Below are 20,179 nucleotides of genomic sequence, written 5' to 3'. Positions count from 1 at the left end.
ACAAGGGTCCAGCAAGACTCCGTAAACTGTCACAACAACTATCACAACATTGTCTACTACAACGGTCCGACATGACCCCATAAACTGTCTTCTACATCAGTCTGACACAACCATCCAGTGTCCTCTACAACGTTATGACACCACCATACAGTGTCTTCACCATCGGTCTGACACGACCATACAGTGTCTCCTATCCTCTTTTCTTTTATGTATTCGTCTATTTTCTTGTTTTGTTACTCTCTCCAAACTCAAGTTGGCTAGTTCCTATCCCCCTTGAGTTTGCGGGGGGCTGTTAAAACCTATCACCTACTTCACCCACTTAAACCTACTCCACTAAACCTAACCCACTACACCACTACCACCTCACCTACTCCACTAAACCTAACCCACTACACCACTACCACCTCCACTTCACCTACTCCTTACCTACTACACACTCACCCTCTTCTATATATAGGAATCATGAATCATTGTAATATATATAACATAATATCAGTCAATAATATATATCAATTTATCTTACAGCCTCTATATGCACTAAAATGACAAATAAGATGATGCGCCTCTGCAATCTGGCGAACCAATCCACTTGGGAGGATTTTAAGCACCAAACAGAGATCATATATAATAAACTCAAATACTATAGGTATTTATTTTCACTATAAATAAAAAGAGGAAGAAATTCCCCGGGAAGAAAAAACTAGAGTCATGCTTAAAGCAATGCATCAACAAAACTTGATGAATGTTTGAATGTTTCCAGAAGAAATAAAGAAGACCCATTTGCTATATGCCATTCACTTTCAACAATATCAATTCTAAACTTGATTTTCATGAATTAAGGATAACAAATTCACTAAAAACTACAAAAAAATTTAAAGAGAATTGCTATGACAATTAGAGTTGCAAATGAACAGAGCCGTTTGTGAACAAGCTCGAGCTCGGTTCAGTAAGAGCTCGTTCGGTTCGTTAAATTTTTTTTGCATTCGAGCTCGAGCTCAAGCTCAAGCTCAAGCTCGTTAAATTTTTAATAAACAAACCCAAACATTCTAAAGCTCGGCTCGTTAGCTAGCTCGTTTAATATTTATTATTTATATATTAAATAATGTAAACATATGTATAAAAAATAAGATAAATATGTTATTTATATATTTAAAAAATATAAATGTAAATAATAGTTAACTATAAATAGTACATTTATATAACAGTGGTAGTATATATTATTTCAATATAATATTGACTTTTTTTTTTAGAATATTTATATATATTGTATATATAATTATATAATCAAAATTTTAATTGTAACTGTAGTCTCATACGCAGATATGAATTTATAAATTTTTTGGCTCGTTAAGGCTCGTGAACAGGCTTGAGCTCGAGTCAAGCCTAAGCCAACTCGGCTCGAGCTCGGTTTGTTAAATTTTTATTGAGCTCAAGCTTGAGCTCAAGTTCGTTAAAATCTTAATAAACAAGCCCAAACATGCTAAAGCTCGGCTCGGCTCGGCTCGTTTGCAGCCCTAATGACAATACAAGTGAGATCACCAATTGTTGTAAAAGCTTAATCTTTTGGTACGATTGGTCTAACATGGTATCAGAACTCTAGTTTCAGCCTCCCAGGAGAATCTTGGGTTCAAGTCTTGTTACCCTCATTATCTCTATCATTGTTCATTCTATTCTACCTGTCTTTGTTCACCTTATTTTCTCTTAGAATGTTAGTTTTATATACATTGTTGAGCCAATTTCCTAACTTAAGCTTTGGGGACAATTGTTGATCGAATCCAAATGTTTTTCATTATTATGAATATAACATTGTCTAGTTAGCTAAAATAACTTACAATCTGATTGATGAATTCTGTAGAGCATCCTTTGAAAAGAGGGACATTTTCAACGTATGGCTTGTATAAAGTTTGGGAAATCTGCAAAAGATGTTGAGCAAAACAAGAGAGGAATCAAATTAAAGCACACCACAAATTGTTATGCACAAGCAGAACAGATTTGTCATTCATATATATACAACAATCTGAAAACATACATGCATATTCAAACCTAAGAAATATTTTATTGAAAAAATAAACATAAGAGAACTTGTAATAAAATAAAAGGCTTTAGTAATGTTTAGAGATTAATACTATGAACAAGTTATACAATGTTTCTTCACTTTTACCTTAGCACGAATGGAGATGGGCATATCCTGAAGGACAGAAGTTTCAGTATAGCTGCTTTCATACTGTAACCGCAAGTGACCTTTGATCTGATTGCGGATGTCCCTTCCAAGTCTATTTCTGTTCATATATTTCATGAGATCTGCCATTTTATCCCTGAACCTTTCTGTCTTTGATCCTTTCACAATTAATGCAGTCATGTTACCAATCAAATAAGCACCAAGAATCATGTCAAAAGAGACATATATCATTATGAATATCATTTCCCTCAGATTGACTGCATGTATATCTCCATAACCTGCAGCAGGAAGAAGATACTCATTTAGCATAAACAAAGAACCCATCAGGAAAAGTAGAAGTATTTTATGGTGGAAAGCTTTAACATGTTTAGACTATTTGTGAAAGAAAAATAATTATTTTCATTATTTCTTTCAATCAAATAGCATGTCCCTATTGTTCAAATTGTGAAATTAAATAAATAGATTTATGAAGAAATCAAAATTATATACCAAGAATATATGCTGATAATTACAACTAAATTTCAACAGAAATACACAAAACAATAAAATGATAAAGAAACCAAACCGAAACCTGCACGGTAGTAGTTTCCTTAAAACAGATTTCGCCGCCTCACGGGTCGAGTGCTTGAGGAATCCCAGCGTTTGTCTCCCAGGATACAACGGTCAAAAACCAACTACGGCAGAAACACTCTCTGTCTAGCTTAGCGAACAAAAATAGTGACAGCACTCTCTCACAGTAGGAACTTTCTGGCAAACTGACTTGTAAAATGGAAGTAAAAATTTCTATACTGAGACTTGACAGGAGGGTCTCAATTTATACATGTATAGGGGAGAGAGGAAGAGCCACCAGCCTTTATGGCTGGTCATTAAAGCCCCATTAACCAGGATCCATAACCCTTTTCCAGAAAGATGAAAAGTTTGGATGCCCAATGGGTTCACACTCTTTAGCCAAGAAAAAGGATTTAAATATCCTTAAAATCTCATTCATGAATCTAACATCATGAGGTAATTTCTTGGCAATTTCTTATTCAATTCTCAATGGTTTTTGGCCCACTTGGACCCAACAAAATAAATGGTTAGGACCCACTTTAATATTTAATTAAAGTCACCACACTTTAATATTAAATTAAAGTCACCAAAAACCATTTTTTCCAACAGTCCCGACGGTCTAAAATTAAACCAATTATTTCTCACTAATTTTTGTACTCCTGCTTGGCCTCTCTCTACGTTTAGAGATCTCAAAAATGGAAATTGTTCTTCCAATGATTCATAATCATCAAGTAACATTTTTACTTCCACCAAGAAGATTTTCCTTTTCTAAAACTTCTAATGAAGCAGCCCATTATTTTTTTAACGTCTTAATAACAGTACAATAGATACTGGTGTAAACAGCTTATTCAAGCTTTTTCATGTTATCACTATTTCTACTTCTTTGTCACTATTATATATGAAAATATTAGACATGCGAATCAAGGCCAAAATTGATGCCATTGTGACTAGCATCACTACTTTTGGCACTCTATCACAATATCACCATAAACAACCAACAATTTATCTTCATCACAAATGTTCTAAATAATTATCACCTTCAACACTAAGCTATTCCTACCCACCACTGCCACCATTGCCACATAAACAAGCTGCTCCGAAAACCCTCCTATACCAGCATCACCACCTCAACCACAAATCTGCCACTTTCACATGTCAGTAACACAACTACCACCTCTGATGACCAAGTTAACCCACATCTACCAGTGCAACCAACTCCAAAAGTGCCCCAGTCCAAAAATACATTTTACCCGTGCAATATGTTACACGGTCTTGGGTAAAACTCAACCTCAAAAGCTAGCTATTGAGGTGAGGATGCCCTCATGCTTATATGCTTAACGTACTCAGCTGATGTGGGACTTCGCTTCACACCCTCCTTTACGCCCAACATGCTCACTAGGCAGCACCTATGGCGTGCACCCTACCCATCACTGAGTACTCTATCTCTGATACCATGTTACAAGGTCTTGGGTAGAACTCGACACCAAAAGTTAGCTATTGAGGTGAGGGTGCCCTCACGCTTACATACTTAACATTGCTTTAGTACTCAGGTGATGTGGGACTTCACTTCACACAACAATCAATTGACCATCTTTGTGCCTATTATGATTCCCAAAGGGGCCCCAATTTGCCCACATCTCTAACGACCATCGACAAAAATCCTCTCAGTAACAGATTTTTAAACATATTCAGAATGAGAAATATAGGGTTCGTTTGGTTTGTATTTCTGAAAAATTTTTGAGAAATTTTCTCTACAAATAAGTTTTTAAAAGTAATCAAACCAAACAAATTTTTTCAAAAAAATTTCTCAAAACTTGTAAACCAAACAAGTTTTCCAAACAAATCTCTCTCTCACACACATCAAATCAATCACTTTTTCTAAAATTCTCTCTCAAAATAATTTTCCAAAACATCTTTTGAAAAAAATCAAACCAAACAACTTTTCGTACTTTTTATCTCTAAAACACATCTCTCAAACACAAACCAAACATACCCATAGTTCTCTGAAGTTCATGAACCAACCCAAAAAATATCATTACCATGGTAGTCACTTGTGATTTTATATGTACACATGTATGAAACTGTTGAGAATATAATATAAATAATAAAGTTGCCCCTCTCTTTAACAACTTAAGCCTTTCGATGAGTTGGTAGTTGTGGGTACTTGTATCAAGCTCAATACGTGGCAAGCCCTACAGGTGCCGCATCACCAAAACCCCACCCACGTGGCAGACCAATAAGGCACCACGTCGGGCATGTCGTATGTTTGATACATGGCGAGCCCTATGGGCGCCATGTGCCAAGGCAACCAAAATTATATGCTTAGCCTAAGCGGGAGCATATGTACAAGCCCAAATATATCTAGATATGAAGAGCCCTGCAACAGGCAACACCATGGCCCCGCAGGGTCCACGGTCCTTCATACCTCGCTCCAAAACCAAACAACAATACAATCAGCCCAAGCTCCCAATTCACTTGGACTTGGATTGACAAACATTGAGATAAGCCCGCCGCCCATCCTCCTACTTGGTCACCTGGAAGCGAGCCCTTGGCTCTCCTAAACACTAAGGTGGGCCCTAGCCCATTCACCTACTTGGATGCCTGGGTTGGGAGCAGGACCCAGGCACTACTGCTCGGGATCATTAGAGGATACTGGACTGGCGGCTGAGGTCATGGGATCGTCGAGATGGTTGTCTTCTTGCTAATACAACTCCATTTCGACCAGGCTTGGAGAAAAGGCAACAATGACCTTACGTTCATGTCATCCGATGCATATACGAAACGTTACTTTCCGCCTGCCACGAAATGTTGCTCTCCGCCTGCCGGCAAGCCACAGACGGCAGAAGGGCTTACATCACTTCTGGCAGAGTTGAGGAGAACAAGCCACCTGTCCAACTGTTTGCTTGGGCTCCAATACTCCTATGGCCTATTTAACGTATCGTGTATGCAGCGAGATACAACAACAACAATACAACCAAGTCTCATGCTTAAACACTCTCTCATACTTTACATTAGTGTTCAAAGGTCTATCACTGCCAACCTCTCCCTCTCCAAGCTTGCCTTGACCTCCTCCTCTCCACCTCCGGTGATCTCAGGCCATTGAAGTGCCCGCCATCTTCCCGAACTACCTCTAACCACACCTCTCACCCACAGTAATTAACACTTTTATATGGTATCAAAGCAGACAATAGATCCTAGGTTCGACCTCCCACTATGAGAAAATGTCTAACCACACGTGAGGCGGCATGTTGGGAATATAATATAAATAATAAAACTGCCCCTCTCTAACAACTTAAGCTTTTAGATGAGTAAATGCTATTATACACCAAAGAAAGCCCCAACCATAATGAAACTTAATGTCACGCCCCAAGCCCCATGACAACACCGCACACTCATCTAAGTGAGCATGCAAGGCTAAGAGTCCAATCAAATAAACCAATAATACAAAATACTCAAATTAAATCTTTAATTATCATAATGCCAAAATCCATAAATAATAAACGATCTTTATCATATAAAATTGTCCACCAAATCCACTAATATAATCCACTAACAAAATAGTAATCCAAGTAACTTAAATCATAGTCCTACTCTCGACACTCCCACAAGTAAAAAACCGCGCAGGTTGCCGACAGACCCCTAGAAGGCCAGAGGGGCTGTCGACTAGGCCTAAGAGGCTGTCGGGAGGCACAGGGAAGCTGCCAATGGACTGAACAAGAGTGTGGGAGGTTCGGATTGACTGTAGGGGCCTAGGTGATAGGCTACAGAAGTCGATTGAGAGAGGTGACTACAGACAGAGGTATGGGCTAGGGTTTTGGCTCTGATACCACGTAGTTTTGGAGAAAAGAAACAGTTAGGGAATGAGTTAGACTTCATTCCCTTTTATATTGATAATACTGAGTAATTACAAGAGTGCCATAAGGCATAATATAAGGAAACACAATCACACAATTACGTATTTCCTATTCTAACAAGCTTTACTCCTCAGAATCTGAAAAAAATCAAATAAGGGTAAACTAGACAGTCCAGCAAATAACAACCATCACTACTAGCTGGATCAAGTATACAAAAAAAAATAGTCGATGCAATAAATATATTTTTCCTATAATTCAATAAATGAACAATTATTTTGTAAGATGGTTCCATAGTTGAAAATAAACAGCATAGCAATACATTTTAATTGAAAAGACAATGAGATAATTTGAAGAAATGTTGTTGTTCAAATTGATGGTTTGATATTCAGACAGTTCAATGATTCGATTCACAAAACTCAAGTCTTGGTGACTACAGTCACTTAGCCCATGACAAGGCCCAGAACCACACATAGGCCGGTAGTAAAGCCCTAAAAGAAATTAGTTTATGTGCCAATAAATAACCCCCATTGATTATGGTCCAAATCATAATCAGACTAGAGTGATATTCAGAATTCAAATAATACACAACTTTTAAATAAAATATTCGATATTTTTAAAATAAACATCTAGTACAATTTTCAGAATAATTTCACAAAATATTCAAATAATTTTCATAATAATATCCGATATTGTTTTATACTTGACCCATATTTTATTTTAAGAGAATAGGAAGGCTATAAATAAATATTTATAATTTCAAACGATTCACTAGAAATAAAAATGAACCAACAGTGATAGAGGGTTACTTACCTCAAACAGCTAAAATAATATTTCCCAAGCTAATCTCAAATTACCGAGATCCACCTCAATCTCACAAACCTCTAAGAGATGAATAAATCAAAATCACCACTCTATAAATCTTTCCTCTTCGTTTTCTTTTTTCTTTTTACCTTTTTCAAACCTTGCGGCAGCCTTCAAAACCCTAGCGAGACCTCTGTTTTCCTCCAAGACTTGAAGCAAAACATGTTGGCTTATTAACCTAATTTCCCAAAATTGCAAAATTACCCATCTAAGTTATAGAAATTATAATGCCATCTCATAACTAATTCCTTGATATTACTAAATGACCCATACAAATTAGTTTAATTATTAATTTATCCAAAAAATAATTCTACACATAACTTCGGTTTTACACTTAACTAGCTTTGGTCTTCATTGAACAACTGAAGACCTCAAGACAAATACATGTTGGAATTGATCTTGGGTAGACCTAACGTCTTCCTTGTATTAAATTCGGTTTTTTTTTTTTTTTTTCTATAAGAAATTGGTTAGCTTCTTTTGATTTCTGAATAAGATAGATTACATGTAATGCAAACATCATTAGCCTTTATCAATATTTGAGAGTCGGATTTTGCAACTAGAAACCATAATATGCCTTCAGTTACGTAGAGAAATGAACTCACCAACTGTTGCCATGGTGACAATGGCAAAATATAGGGATGTTGTGTACCGCGTCCACAAATCAATTTGTCTGAAGTGTGAATAACTGTAGTCACCCATTTTTAAACTCCCAATCCATGTATACCCTTCTTGCTCCGCGGGAAGAGTGGTAGCCAAATAATAAAATATGCAGGCTGCAGTATGTGTGCAATAAAGTTCAACCGCAATAAGCTTGACAATCCTAGTAAACTGATAATTGATCCGTATATCCTTCTCCATGTTCTGAAAAAAATCAATGACTTTGCGAACCCGACTTAACCTGATCCACAAAAGGTACCTCACTTCTTCTTTATTTCCACAAGCCTGATTAACACAGATTGCTATGTTGTAATTACTGAAGATGTAGTTGTGGTGTTATGGAAATGTTAAAATATAAGGATTATGAGAAGTAAAAGAAGAAAAAGAAAAGGGCACATGAGCACAGAGAGTAGCAGTGTAATAAGTACAACACTCAACCAGCATTAATATGACTGACTCACACGATGAGATCAGGGAGTATTCTAAAGTAACCAGGTGCTTCATCTTGTGAAAAACAATTTACAAATTGTGATAAACTACAAATTAAATAAAGCAGGTTCAAAACTACAATAAGCTAACTCAATTTTAAAAGGACATCCAAAAACTGCCATTATAAGTTTTTATTGTCCTTTCTAATTCTATCCCCTAAGACACAAAAAGTAATATGGAAACCATAGCATAACATATTGATTTTAGGGCAAATTATGACAGTAGTCCCTATACTTTGGTCCTTGTGTCATTTTAGTCCCTGTAATTTCAATTGATTGTATTTTGACCTCAAATTTATGATGTTGTCTCAATTTGGTCCAATTGGTTACAACTCTTAGTATTTTTTTATGAAAAATATGCACATTAGTGTCATGTGCTATATTTTTAAGAACAAAATTATAAATTTACTCAACTCAACAAATTAACCTTAACAATTTAGAGATATTTTTTCTTAAAAAACACTAATAATATTATCAATTGGACTAAATTGAAGCAAAATTTAAAATTAAGGGTCAAAATCGAGTCAATTAAAAATTAAAGACTAAAATTAGGGATAAAATATAAGGACCATCTACAAATTTGCCCTTAATTTTACCATCATGTTCCCAGTCTGAACTATGTGATCACTGCATACTTATGAAGCACGAGTACTCCAAAAATAATGTCGTACGAGTTCTAGGTACTTACCGGATGCGGTATGCGTATCGTTGCGGCTGCACGCGTACCGGGTATGGCAAAAGGGGGTCCGGTACGTTTGGTTCAATCAGGTACAGCGTGGGTACGCCGTTGGTACGTTTCGGGTACGTCGGGGCCAAAAATCAAATTTATAAGACAATTAGGGGTACCGGAGCAATTTATTTATGTTCTTTATTAAAACAAAAAAAAAAAAAAAAACACAATGTTATAACCTAGGTCTTGTCCCTTCTTTGCATCTATTCACTTCAGCGACAGCAAAGAGAATGGTGGAGGTCTTCTTCGTCATCTTCTTTTTCTTCTTCTTTAGCGACAGCAACATCTGTTCACTTCGAAGCCCTCCGGTGATGGCGACGGTGATGGCGACGGCGACGCAACCAGACGAAGTCCTCCGATGAGTGTTCTTCATCTTCTTCTTTTTCTTCTTCTTCGTTTCTTCATGTCTTCGTCTTCGTTTCTTCATCTTCATTTCTTCGTTTTTTTCTGCAGATCAGCAAGTGGTCTTCTTCTCTATTCCTTTCTTCATCTTCCCTTCGGTGAGTTTTCTTCATCTCTCCTTTTTTTTTTTTTGTGCCCTTGCAAATCAGCAATTTTGATGTTTCTCTGTTGTCCTGTTTGTCCGTATGAATGAATTGTATATGCTTTTACTGAGAACACTCTGGCTTTGTTTTCAAAATTTACTTCTTGGAAAACTGTAAAAATTATAAGCCAATTCATTAATGTCTTCTCATCAGAAGTGTTGTTGAGAAACACTCTGGCTTTGTTTTCAAAATTTACTTCTTGGAAAACACTAAAATTAATTTGGTGAAAAAATAATGAAAATTCAAAACCACTTCATTTTCATATTATTTCCTTTTTTGTACAAAAAATTGTTTTGAATAAATTCAAAAACATCTTTCGGTGGTGTATTTTCAACAAACTACTCTTTAATATTTTTCAAAATACAACTTCTGAAAATGAAACAAAACATTCTATTGAACAAGAACTGACTGGAAGACATATTAGCTTGATCATCCTGGTAGTTAAACATGCCAATCCCTATTCTTGGACGTTACACCATATTCTTAGAAGTTTTTAGTATTCTTTCAACCATAATGGAGGTTTGATAATATTAAAAATTTGGCACTGAATTTGTTTGTTGAATATGAACATAAGATTTGAAGTTGAAAATTAATATTTAATTTTAATTTGTAGGTTGGATCCTTTAACCATAATTATAAATAAAATAATAAAAAAAATATATCGGCGTACCGCAGCCGTACCCGTATCATACTTTTTTTGAGTTTTTCCGTATCAGCGTACCCGCACCAGTGCTTCCTAGCTGCATACTATCCAAAGTATCCCAAATAAAAGTTTATCCAACTCAACTCAACAACAAAAAGGCTTAGTGCCAATTAATCATGGTATGCTAAAGGAATCTGCATTCTTGAGTATTTTAAGATTTTAAAATATATATCCGTTTACAGAATACACAACTATATGTATAGTCAAAGAGAATGATGGCAATCAAACAAGTACCGGGTACATTAAGTTGGATATTTTAATATTAAAATTATTTTCAGCAAGTGGCTTATAATTTGTGGAACCATTGTATATCAAATAATATAAAATGCATGATGGTCTTTTTCACTCAAATATAAGTTGATGTGCATAAAATGAGAAAAGAGAAATGAAAAAAAGGAGAGTAGAAACGAATAGCAAGAGAAGTAAAATCTCTCATGTTAGATAACCACATCAATGGATTGAAATAGAATTGAAAAATAGAGACATAGCAAAGTTTTAAAAAAATTAAAATTAAAAATAATAAAGAAGCAAGATACAAGGGATTAAATCAAGGTGAAAAGATGCATAGTCTGCTACTATAGTCATCAATTACACCTAGATTTATGGGAACCTATCTTTCCTTGCATGTGACTCCATGGATACTTGACAAAAACACTAAAAACTTGTTCATTCAAATTTCAATTCATTCTTTGTATTCAATGTCAGTGCAATTGTAACTGTTAAGTAACCAATTGTCCCAAAAGATTAAGTTGTTAAGAAATGGGTCCAACAATATGTATCAAACTATTCAACACCTTCCCTCATGTGCAACCTTGTCTTACATGTTGAGATGTAAATATCCATACGTACAGAGAGAGAACAAAGACTGTAAACAACTAAAGAAAGAATGCAAATAAGGACCAAATACAAATGGAGAAACTTGAACCAAGACCTCCTCTAACCTGAACTTTTTGATACCATGTTAAATCACCAATTGTTTCAACTCAAAAGTTTAAGATATTAGAAAATGGACTCAACAATATATATATATATATATATATCGAGCTAACACTCCCCTCACCCCTCATGTGTGATCTTGTTTTGCACATCAAGAGACAAATAGATCAAGAAACAAGGTGAACCAAGACCCCCAAAAAGAAAAACAAAAAAACATAGTGCGTACTGACAAAGATAATGGGGACAATAATAACTTCAATTATTGTGCAATATGCAAAACAATTGGTGAAACAGGAACCATATGGTATCTTCAAAAACTACAATTATAGGAACGAAGAGTGGTACCTTATAGATAACATCCCAAGGCATGCAAGAAAGAAGATCGAAGACAAAATTAGATTTCAGGTACCTGCAATAAAATAGTTAAAAAAGAAAATAGAAGAAAGAATTATGTTTCTGTTTGGTTGGTTTTCAAAATCTTTGAAAAAATTTAATAAAAAAAAGATTAGTAAAAAAACTAATTTTTTAAATTTTAGACTGAAAAATCAATAAATAAATAAAATAAAATAAAAATAAAAAATGGGAAAGGAAAGAGAAAATTGACCGAAGAGCTATTGGGGTGCGCTTATAGACCATTTTGTAGGTCTGACTATCTCTGTAAGCGACGAAGAATTGGAGGACAATGTCTACAAGGAAAGCAACTTGACCCGCGATGTCCCATAAGAAAAGCTTACTGGGCATTCCCCTGAAGAACCCGAACTCCATGGGTGTGAAGAAAGATGAGTACACTGCCCACACCAGAATGAACTTCGTCCATGCACGGTACCACCTGAATTTGCTTTGCTTATCATCTTACCGTAAGAATTCAAAACCTCAAACAATTTTTCAACAAGCTATGCACATAATGCTGTTTGCCGCCCCAATAGTTTTGCGGGAGATGTGTTTTAAGCGGTCCGCCCAACTGAGTGTAAAAGTGGTACGCGGTCTGAGGTGGGTCCAATCTGTCTAGGTTGTTTGGGATAATAGATGTACAGAAAAATAGAAAAGTAACGTGATGAAAAAAAAATAAAAAAATAAATTATATAAGGAATGCCAAATCACCCCTAAGTTTGTTTGGACTTGGACCGAGACTCTAGATTTGGGCTACTATTTTGGGAGTTTCTATTTGCACTCAAAAAATAATTAAGTAAACTCAATTTCTTAATACATTATATTAAATTATTTAAAATTATAACTTATTTTTAATATATTTTATATTTTTCTGACTTTATCCTTCAAGTTACGCTTTAATAATAAACAAATCAAAATCTTTAATTTCACATCCAAACTCAATATGTGAGATCAAAATCCAAGTTTCGTATAATGAGTCGTAACTTGTATATGTTGGAGTGAAATTTTTCTATCAATTAGGTCCTGCAGCAGATTATTACTATGGTTTGAACGATTACATCAATGAGATTATATGTAGACTTTATTATGAATTCATCCACTGATGATTACAAGGTAATAGTATCAACCCGGCTTACGATAATTTTGTCATGAATGGCGTGGTTGAAAGTTTGAAAAACAAAACGGGTTGAGATTGATTTTCCTTACAATAAATAAACAGTGAAATCAAGGCCTGTAGTGGATGAAGACATAGCTTCCGTTGTTTTTTTTTTCTTTATATAATTTTTTAATTTTTTTTTAATATACAAATCAAACCCACCAAAACAGTGGGGCTTTGCCTTCACAGACCCACCGCAAACTGATTGGTATTGATGATAATGGTAAGTTTTGGTAGAAATAAGATTTTTAATGGTAAATTTTGGTAGGATGAATTGAAGTTTTAGAATGAGAAAGAAAACGAAGAGAAAATAATTGAAATTTGAGAAGAATATGATGAGAGTTGAATATGAAAAATATTTATAAGTGATTTGAATGTACTATGAGGAAAAAAAATTATTTTAGGATTTAACATTTTGTCCTTATTAGTAAATTTACATAAAGATATAATAGAAATTACAATTGGGCGTACTAAGTTATTATTTGGGTGCAAATAGAATCACCCATCATTTTGAAGTCTGGCTTGGCTCGTGATCTGATCCATCGGCCTGGTTAAGGCTCACTCAGGGCCTGGCTCGAGACTCAGTGTCTTTTTTAGTTAAAAATAATATTAAAAAAATTGATAAAAAATATTTAAAAAAATGTTCAAATCCACCCAAGTCCAGGCACAGGCCCACTGGCCCCGCTCCACCCAAAGCACGAATACTCCTGAGCCTATTTTTTTGGCCCATGGGCCAACCTGACCAAGCCTAAATTTTGGTGAGAACTCGCGAAGTCCGACATGGGTCGGGCCGAATTGGGCCAAATACACCCCTACCAACATGCATTATTACCAAAAATATAATAATAATAAAGCAATGACATGTTTACATGGTATTATTTTTTTTGTTTAGGTCGGTTGAGTCTGGCTTAATCAAGAGTTTTATTTTAATAATTTAAATTATTTAATATATAAATTTTGTTAAATATTTTATTTTTATAAAAATAATATTGATCAAATATTGATAGTCCTTCGATCAAATTATATTTTTGTTAATAGTAAATATAATTTTAAAAATAAATTGTTGACAAAAATTTTATCTGATCAAATACCTATCGATATTCATTCAATGTAATTTTTGTATTGAACAATTCAAATAATCAAAATGAGATCTGTTATAAATCCTACCAATCTAATAACACTATTTATACACTGAAGAGAAGCCTTACATTTTATTCATCATTTTATTTGTTATAATCACATTGATTGAATCAATCCTGTCATGTATGTAATTAATACATGACACAACACTTGGTAAATAAAATGTGGTATGTAAAAAGAATAATGTTAGAGATAAAAAAATAAACTTAAAAAATATGTGTATTAAAATTTTGACATGTTTATATGATTTTTTTGTTTTGTTTTGTTTAGGGCAGTTTGTCTACTTTTTATTAGAGCATCCGTATCAGTTCCTCTAAAATAACTTTGAAGCTATTGTATAGAGTAAAAGTTGTAAATATCAGCTCTATCAGTCTCTTTATACCCTTCATTCATTTTGTGAATGTTACAGTGCCTCAACTGATTTGTTGAGGTACTGTTCATACAATAATCTATTTTTTATCATATTTTCTAGAGTAAAGTTGGGCTAAAAAACCATGGCAGGTCGTTCACCCGGATGTCCTGTGAGCACCCAAATTTGGCCTAACCCAGTCGACCGGCCGACCGACCCCCCCTCAATGGGTTTGGCCCTCCTATGCTGCTGCTGCTGTGTTGTTGTTCTGGTGTTGATCTGTTACTGTCTTGGATCTTGTTTATACTTATTTGTTCATAATATTTTAATGAAATAGAATTTTAAAATAGAGAATTTGATGAAATGTATAGACTAGCTAAAATATAAAAATAAATTTTGAGTTATAATTTAATTTAAAATTTATTAAGACTAATACGGATGCCCTTAGCCCGTAAGAGAGGCAGCCCACTGGGCTACCCACCGTGCCAACACATGAATCCATCAAATTATATGAAAAAATGGTAAAAAAAAATATATGCCTTAAAATCAGGCCCGACCTTAGTCGTATTTCAAATTCTAAATCTACTCCCAACTCAATTCTCATTCAGATTGAGTTGGCCCACTCAGGATACAGACTCAAACTTGGGCTAGGTACGAAAACTGCCTGCCCGAACAGATTTTCTAAAAAAATGGCCTATATTTATGGTGGGTCTAGTCTACAACCCATTACAACCCATTAACTTTTAAATGTATCTCTTATACTCACTTTTTTAGCAAAATTCAAAATAAATTTTCATGAATCATGACACTTTTTGTTGTATTTAAGGAGATTTAGGTGTAAATTTTAATAAGCAAATTTATTATTTAATAAGTTTCGTAAGAATTAATAGCATTTTTTATTAAATATTATTAAAAAATATCATTAATTATTAATTTTTAATTACAATTTAAAAAAAATTATTAAAAATGTCACTAATTATAAATTTTAGTAATAATTTTAAAAAATTATCCTAAAAAAGTCATTAATTTCAAACTTTCAGTGGTTATTCAAAAAATTCGTTACAAAAAATATTACTAATTATAAGTTTTATAGACAATCAATAAAAATCGTGACAAAAAAATTATTTACTATTAATTTTTAACGACATATATAAAATATTACTACAAAAAATTATTTTTAATAAAGATTTTATTAAAATTTATTTTCAATAAAATTGAAAATTAAATACAACTATTAATAATTTACCTATAAATTTGGGCCCTCTATCCAAGAGTTGTGTGTCTGCCACTGCAGCAGTACAACAATGATTTAAGTTGGGACCCATATATATGTCATCCCCTCCATCGTAGATCTAAATGTGACAAAAATTAAAAAAAATAAAAGACAGTACAACAACAATAAGCAGGGCATGCATCATGTAGCCCCCACCAAACTGCCTCCAACGTACCGAGAGCTACTTAGCCTCTATATGGGAAGAGATTTTTTAGGGTTTTTTTTTTATTAAAACAATCATAAAAGATAAAATAATTTATTTTAATCATAACAAATAAAATATCACATTTAATTCATAATCATTATATTTTTTTTTATAAAAAAAGTTAAAAAATTAAAAAATTCTTTTCAAACTAAGCTTTTTAACCCAGACTAAAATAACTAAAAAAATCAAAAAGCCAACCCACTTCCTAAACCAACCCTTACTAAGTTTTATCTCTCATGACATATCATCGGGGTGTTTTAAGAAGTTAGTAAAAAATTAGGGCTCGTTTGGTTTGATTTTCTGAAAAAAATTTAGAAAATTTTCTCTACAAATAAGTTTTCAAAAATAATCAAACCAAACAAATTTTCTCAAAAAAATTTCTCAAAACTTGTAAACCAAACAAGTTTTCCAAACAAATCTCTCTCTCACACATATCAAATCAATCACTTTTTCCAAAACTCTATCTCAAAATAATTTTCCCAAACATCTTTTAAAAAAAATCAAACCAAACATATTTTCGTACTTTTTATCTCTAAAACACATCTCTCAAACACAAACCAAACATACCCTTAGTTTTTGGTTTTTTATCAAGTATTTTAGTTTTTTGAAAAGTGATTTAAAAAGTTAGTAAAAAGTTGATTTTTGACTTTTTAGTTTAATATTTGTTTATGGTGTTAAATCAAATTAAAATGACCAAAATACCCTTACCCAATATAAGAAATTTATTTTTTTATTTTTTTATCATAGGCTCCAATTTGTAATTTCACACTTGCGTTTTTGTAACTTCCCAAACTAATTTTGTTACGTTTATGCCACTTGCGTTTTTGGACCTATTGACAAAAACGTGGCTTTTTATTTTGGTTCCTAAAACGACACGATATCGAGCGAATGTTAGAAATACTTAAATTTTTTATTAAATAAATGATCAAATATTTTACATGATTATAAAATTTATAATTTTATAAATTTTAGATATTTAATTATTTATTTAGTAAAATTTGAAATTTATAACATTTTTCTATGATATCTAATTGGGTTTCTCCCTAAAGTTTAAAATTTAAATTTCATTGTAGTATTAGGGCTAGTGGAGTTGGTATGGGATTTTTTTAATGATTCAGATCTCATTTGAGAATCGATTATTTTAGTAATTTTTTAATTTTTAATTAAATTATAAAATAAAAAAATTAATTTATTTTGAATGATTCTTTAATTTTTTATAAAAAGACATACAAGAAGTAGAAAAAAAAAATTGACTTTTTAGTATAAGTTATGAACTTTTTTATTTTTTTAGTAATTTTTTGACTTCAGACTAAAAGCGTTACATGCCAAACGAGATCTCAAATTATTCATTTTGTAAAGTGTTTTGTGTGCATTATTTATGAAAAAATTAAATTTATCTGATAATCATAATATTTTTATTTTATAATATTTATTTTTTTAAAAAAAATGAACAATGAATGAGTTTTTTTAAAGGGGAAATAAAAACTTAGTGGAGGGGTTGAAAAAAAATGCAAAATAATTGTAAAATTTATAAATTTTAATTATTAAAATCATAAATTCTTCGATACGTAGGTAATTATTTTGAAAAATACATCTAATTTTTAATTTTTTCTTTTTAAAATAAATCATCCATTTTTTAAAATTAATGTGATAAAATAAAAATATTCTAATTATTGAATTGATATAATTTTTTTTAGGAATGATCTTGAGGGAGAATTTTACCAAATAAATGATATGAATTATTGAAACACTTATGGTGAGCCCCACAAGCCTTGACATAACAATCAAATTCAGATTTTGATTTTGAAAAAATCTCCATCATATATATTATATGAAATTTTTATAAGTTTTGAAATTACATTGTTTTTATTGATTAATTTAGATTAACAATAAATATACCATTACTATTTTGGTGACAAACAAAACACTACTCTCCCTTTTAATAAGATTAAATAAATTAAAATTAATATAAATAGTATAAAGACACAAATAAAAGAATGTAAAAGGAATGACAATATTAATTTACAAAATAGAGATGAAAAGATAGATATGCTACGTGCATTAAAACTTTAAAATTGTGTTTAAACTATAAATTGTGTTTAGACTATAAATTTGAATATAAATTTAAAAAAATAAAATGAAATTGTGAGGGTAATATAAGGATAATAAAGCTAAGAAAAATTTTAAAATTATAATTCAAATAGGTGACAGAAACACACTATTAGAAATTTGGAGTACACTAAAATAACATATTTATTATTTTTTCATATTTGTTGAGTCACATCATTTTTTCATATTTTTACATATCTTTTTATAAAAATTTAAAAATACACTTATTTATAAATTATTTCAAACAATTTTATTATCCGTTATTATTTTTCGTCTAGATTTTAAGAGAAGTTTGTGTAATTTACTCTTCTTTATTTATCATCATTTTTCACATCACCTCTCCGAACTTGCAAATAAAGTAAGGTGTGAGTTCTTTTTCTGTACATCTCTTCTCACTAAACCGTTTAATCCAAACAGACCTTACACGTCACATGATAGACATGAATACTCGCGTCGCGTAGATTGAGAGAGAGAGAGAGAGAGAGAGAGAGAGTGAGTGAGCGAGAGTCGTAGTGGTACCTGTTGTCAGGATGAATGGCGAGACCTTTGGAAAGGTCCTTAATACCCTTGATGACATTTTCTCTGCTGAATATCCTCCGGGCGTAGTCGAGCTCCAATTCTCTATTGAGCAAATTGAATCGACTTCCACGCGACGACTCCATTCGATCATTGACATCATCCACCTCATACTCTTCCTCCTCCTCCTCCTCCTCCTCCTCCTCCTCCTCAACTCTAATTCCATTTGTATCCTCATCTCTTCTTCCATTTCCATGTACCATCACAACATCAACAACAACAACAACAAATCTATAGGTCAATCTCTGTCTCTCTCTCTGTGCACAAAAACAACGATTACTATGCAATAATATTTCAATTAAATTTTCGGAATATGAATCTGAACCAATCGTGTCATTGTCATTAATCAATCAATGAATGAAAAGGAAATGAAAATGAAGTAGAAGAAGACTAACCGTGTGTAGATGATATACTTGTGGTTGTAAGAAAAAGGAAATCACGAGTAATCCAAAGCCAGAAACACGAGAAGTACGGGTCGTAATAATGTGGACGTTGAACTGAAACGAAGCTTGCTTTTATGTTACAACATGATACATTCTCATTATTTCACTCAGAGAAAATGTGTCTAGAAGAGAGAGAGAGAGAGAGAGAGAGAGAGAAGAATGCAATAGTGAACAGAGTTTTGGAGAAAGAAGCAACCGTCAAAGATCGTGTAATTTTAGATAAGGATTAGCAGTACATCATATTTATATTAGCCAATTTAACACCCGCCTTCAATATACTAGCAGTTGGCACTGCTATTCAAATAAATAAAAATAAAATAAAAAATTCATTTTATATTATGGGTTAAAAGTATTATTTATTTGATATAAGTCTAAAATTTAAATCCTCTCCACTTATCTATTTATTTTTTTTTAATTTTAAATTAAAAAAATATACACATGACACTTATCTATCTATTTTTTTTTTAATTTTAAATTAAAAAAATATACACGTGACAGTATAAGAAACAAAATTTTAAGACACCATAAGAGATATTCACTTCATAATAATATAGATAAATTGATAGATTAGTTCATGGTAACTCATCATCTAATTTAAGATAGAAAATTGATATACATAATCGTGTCATCATCAACTTTGTGTTTGACTGCTTATAATTGTGGCATATGACATTGTGCTTATCGTAAGAAGACATGAATGACATGGTCTAATTAATTGGGATAAGAAATCTCTAATGGAGCATTTAGGTAAATCAAGTAGATTACATAAAATCTCAAATCATTAAAGATACAGCCCCCCCCCCCCCCCCCCCAAAAAAAAAAAACATTTTTCTCTATACTATATTTGTATTTTCAATTTGTCAAATGAAATGAACTTGTACATACAATAAGGCCCAAGAATACTATGAGTTTTGGGCAAGATCCCAAATCGAGATTTTTTATATTTTAATTTTAATTTTAAAAAAAAAAGCTCATATAAGAAATTTATTAGATATTCTTGAAATACTATGCAATATTATTTACATGATTTTCTCAA

The 20,179-nt window shown here is 32.6% G+C and overlaps 1 protein-coding gene and 1 long non-coding RNA gene across 4 annotated transcripts in view; one reads left to right on the top strand and one right to left on the bottom strand.

The window, feature by feature from the left end:
- The window catches only part of LOC114310246 (potassium channel SKOR), a 29,084-nt gene extending 9,724 nt beyond the window's left edge, over positions 1 to 19,360 (bottom strand). The window contains exons 1-8 of one of the 3 annotated variants that reach the window (XM_082866954.1): positions 19,096 to 19,354; positions 18,644 to 18,957; positions 12,107 to 12,331; positions 11,848 to 11,911; positions 10,545 to 10,610; positions 8,046 to 8,385; positions 2,162 to 2,457; positions 1,833 to 1,913 (exon numbers count right to left, since the gene is read on the bottom strand). In XM_082866954.1, coding sequence (XP_082723080.1) covers positions 1,833 to 1,913; positions 2,162 to 2,457; positions 8,046 to 8,385; positions 10,545 to 10,610; positions 11,848 to 11,911; positions 12,107 to 12,331; positions 18,644 to 18,903 — 1,332 coding nt within the window. In that variant the 5' untranslated portion in view covers positions 18,904 to 18,957; positions 19,096 to 19,354. Of the gene's footprint in view, positions 1 to 1,832; positions 1,914 to 2,161; positions 2,458 to 8,045; positions 8,386 to 10,544; positions 10,611 to 11,847; positions 11,912 to 12,106; positions 12,332 to 18,643; positions 18,958 to 19,095 lie in introns of those variants that run through there. The other 2 variants (XM_082866955.1, XM_082866956.1) reach the window with 2 other exon arrangements.
- On the top strand, positions 9,524 to 14,901 carry LOC145789691 (uncharacterized). The gene is made up of 3 exons (XR_014327913.1): positions 9,524 to 9,818; positions 12,134 to 12,324; positions 14,690 to 14,901. It is a non-coding gene; the product is annotated as an uncharacterized LOC145789691 (long non-coding RNA).
- Positions 19,361 to 20,179: the final 819 nt, after the last annotated feature.

The sequence above is a fragment of the Camellia sinensis genome, chromosome 4 (assembly GCF_055761805.1).
Source record: "Camellia sinensis isolate YWXY chromosome 4, ASM5576180v1, whole genome shotgun sequence".
In the NCBI taxonomy this organism is placed as follows: domain Eukaryota; kingdom Viridiplantae; phylum Streptophyta; class Magnoliopsida; order Ericales; family Theaceae; genus Camellia; species Camellia sinensis.
Note: the sequence above shows the minus strand (reverse complement) of the source record. Positions and strands in the feature narration are given on the sequence as shown.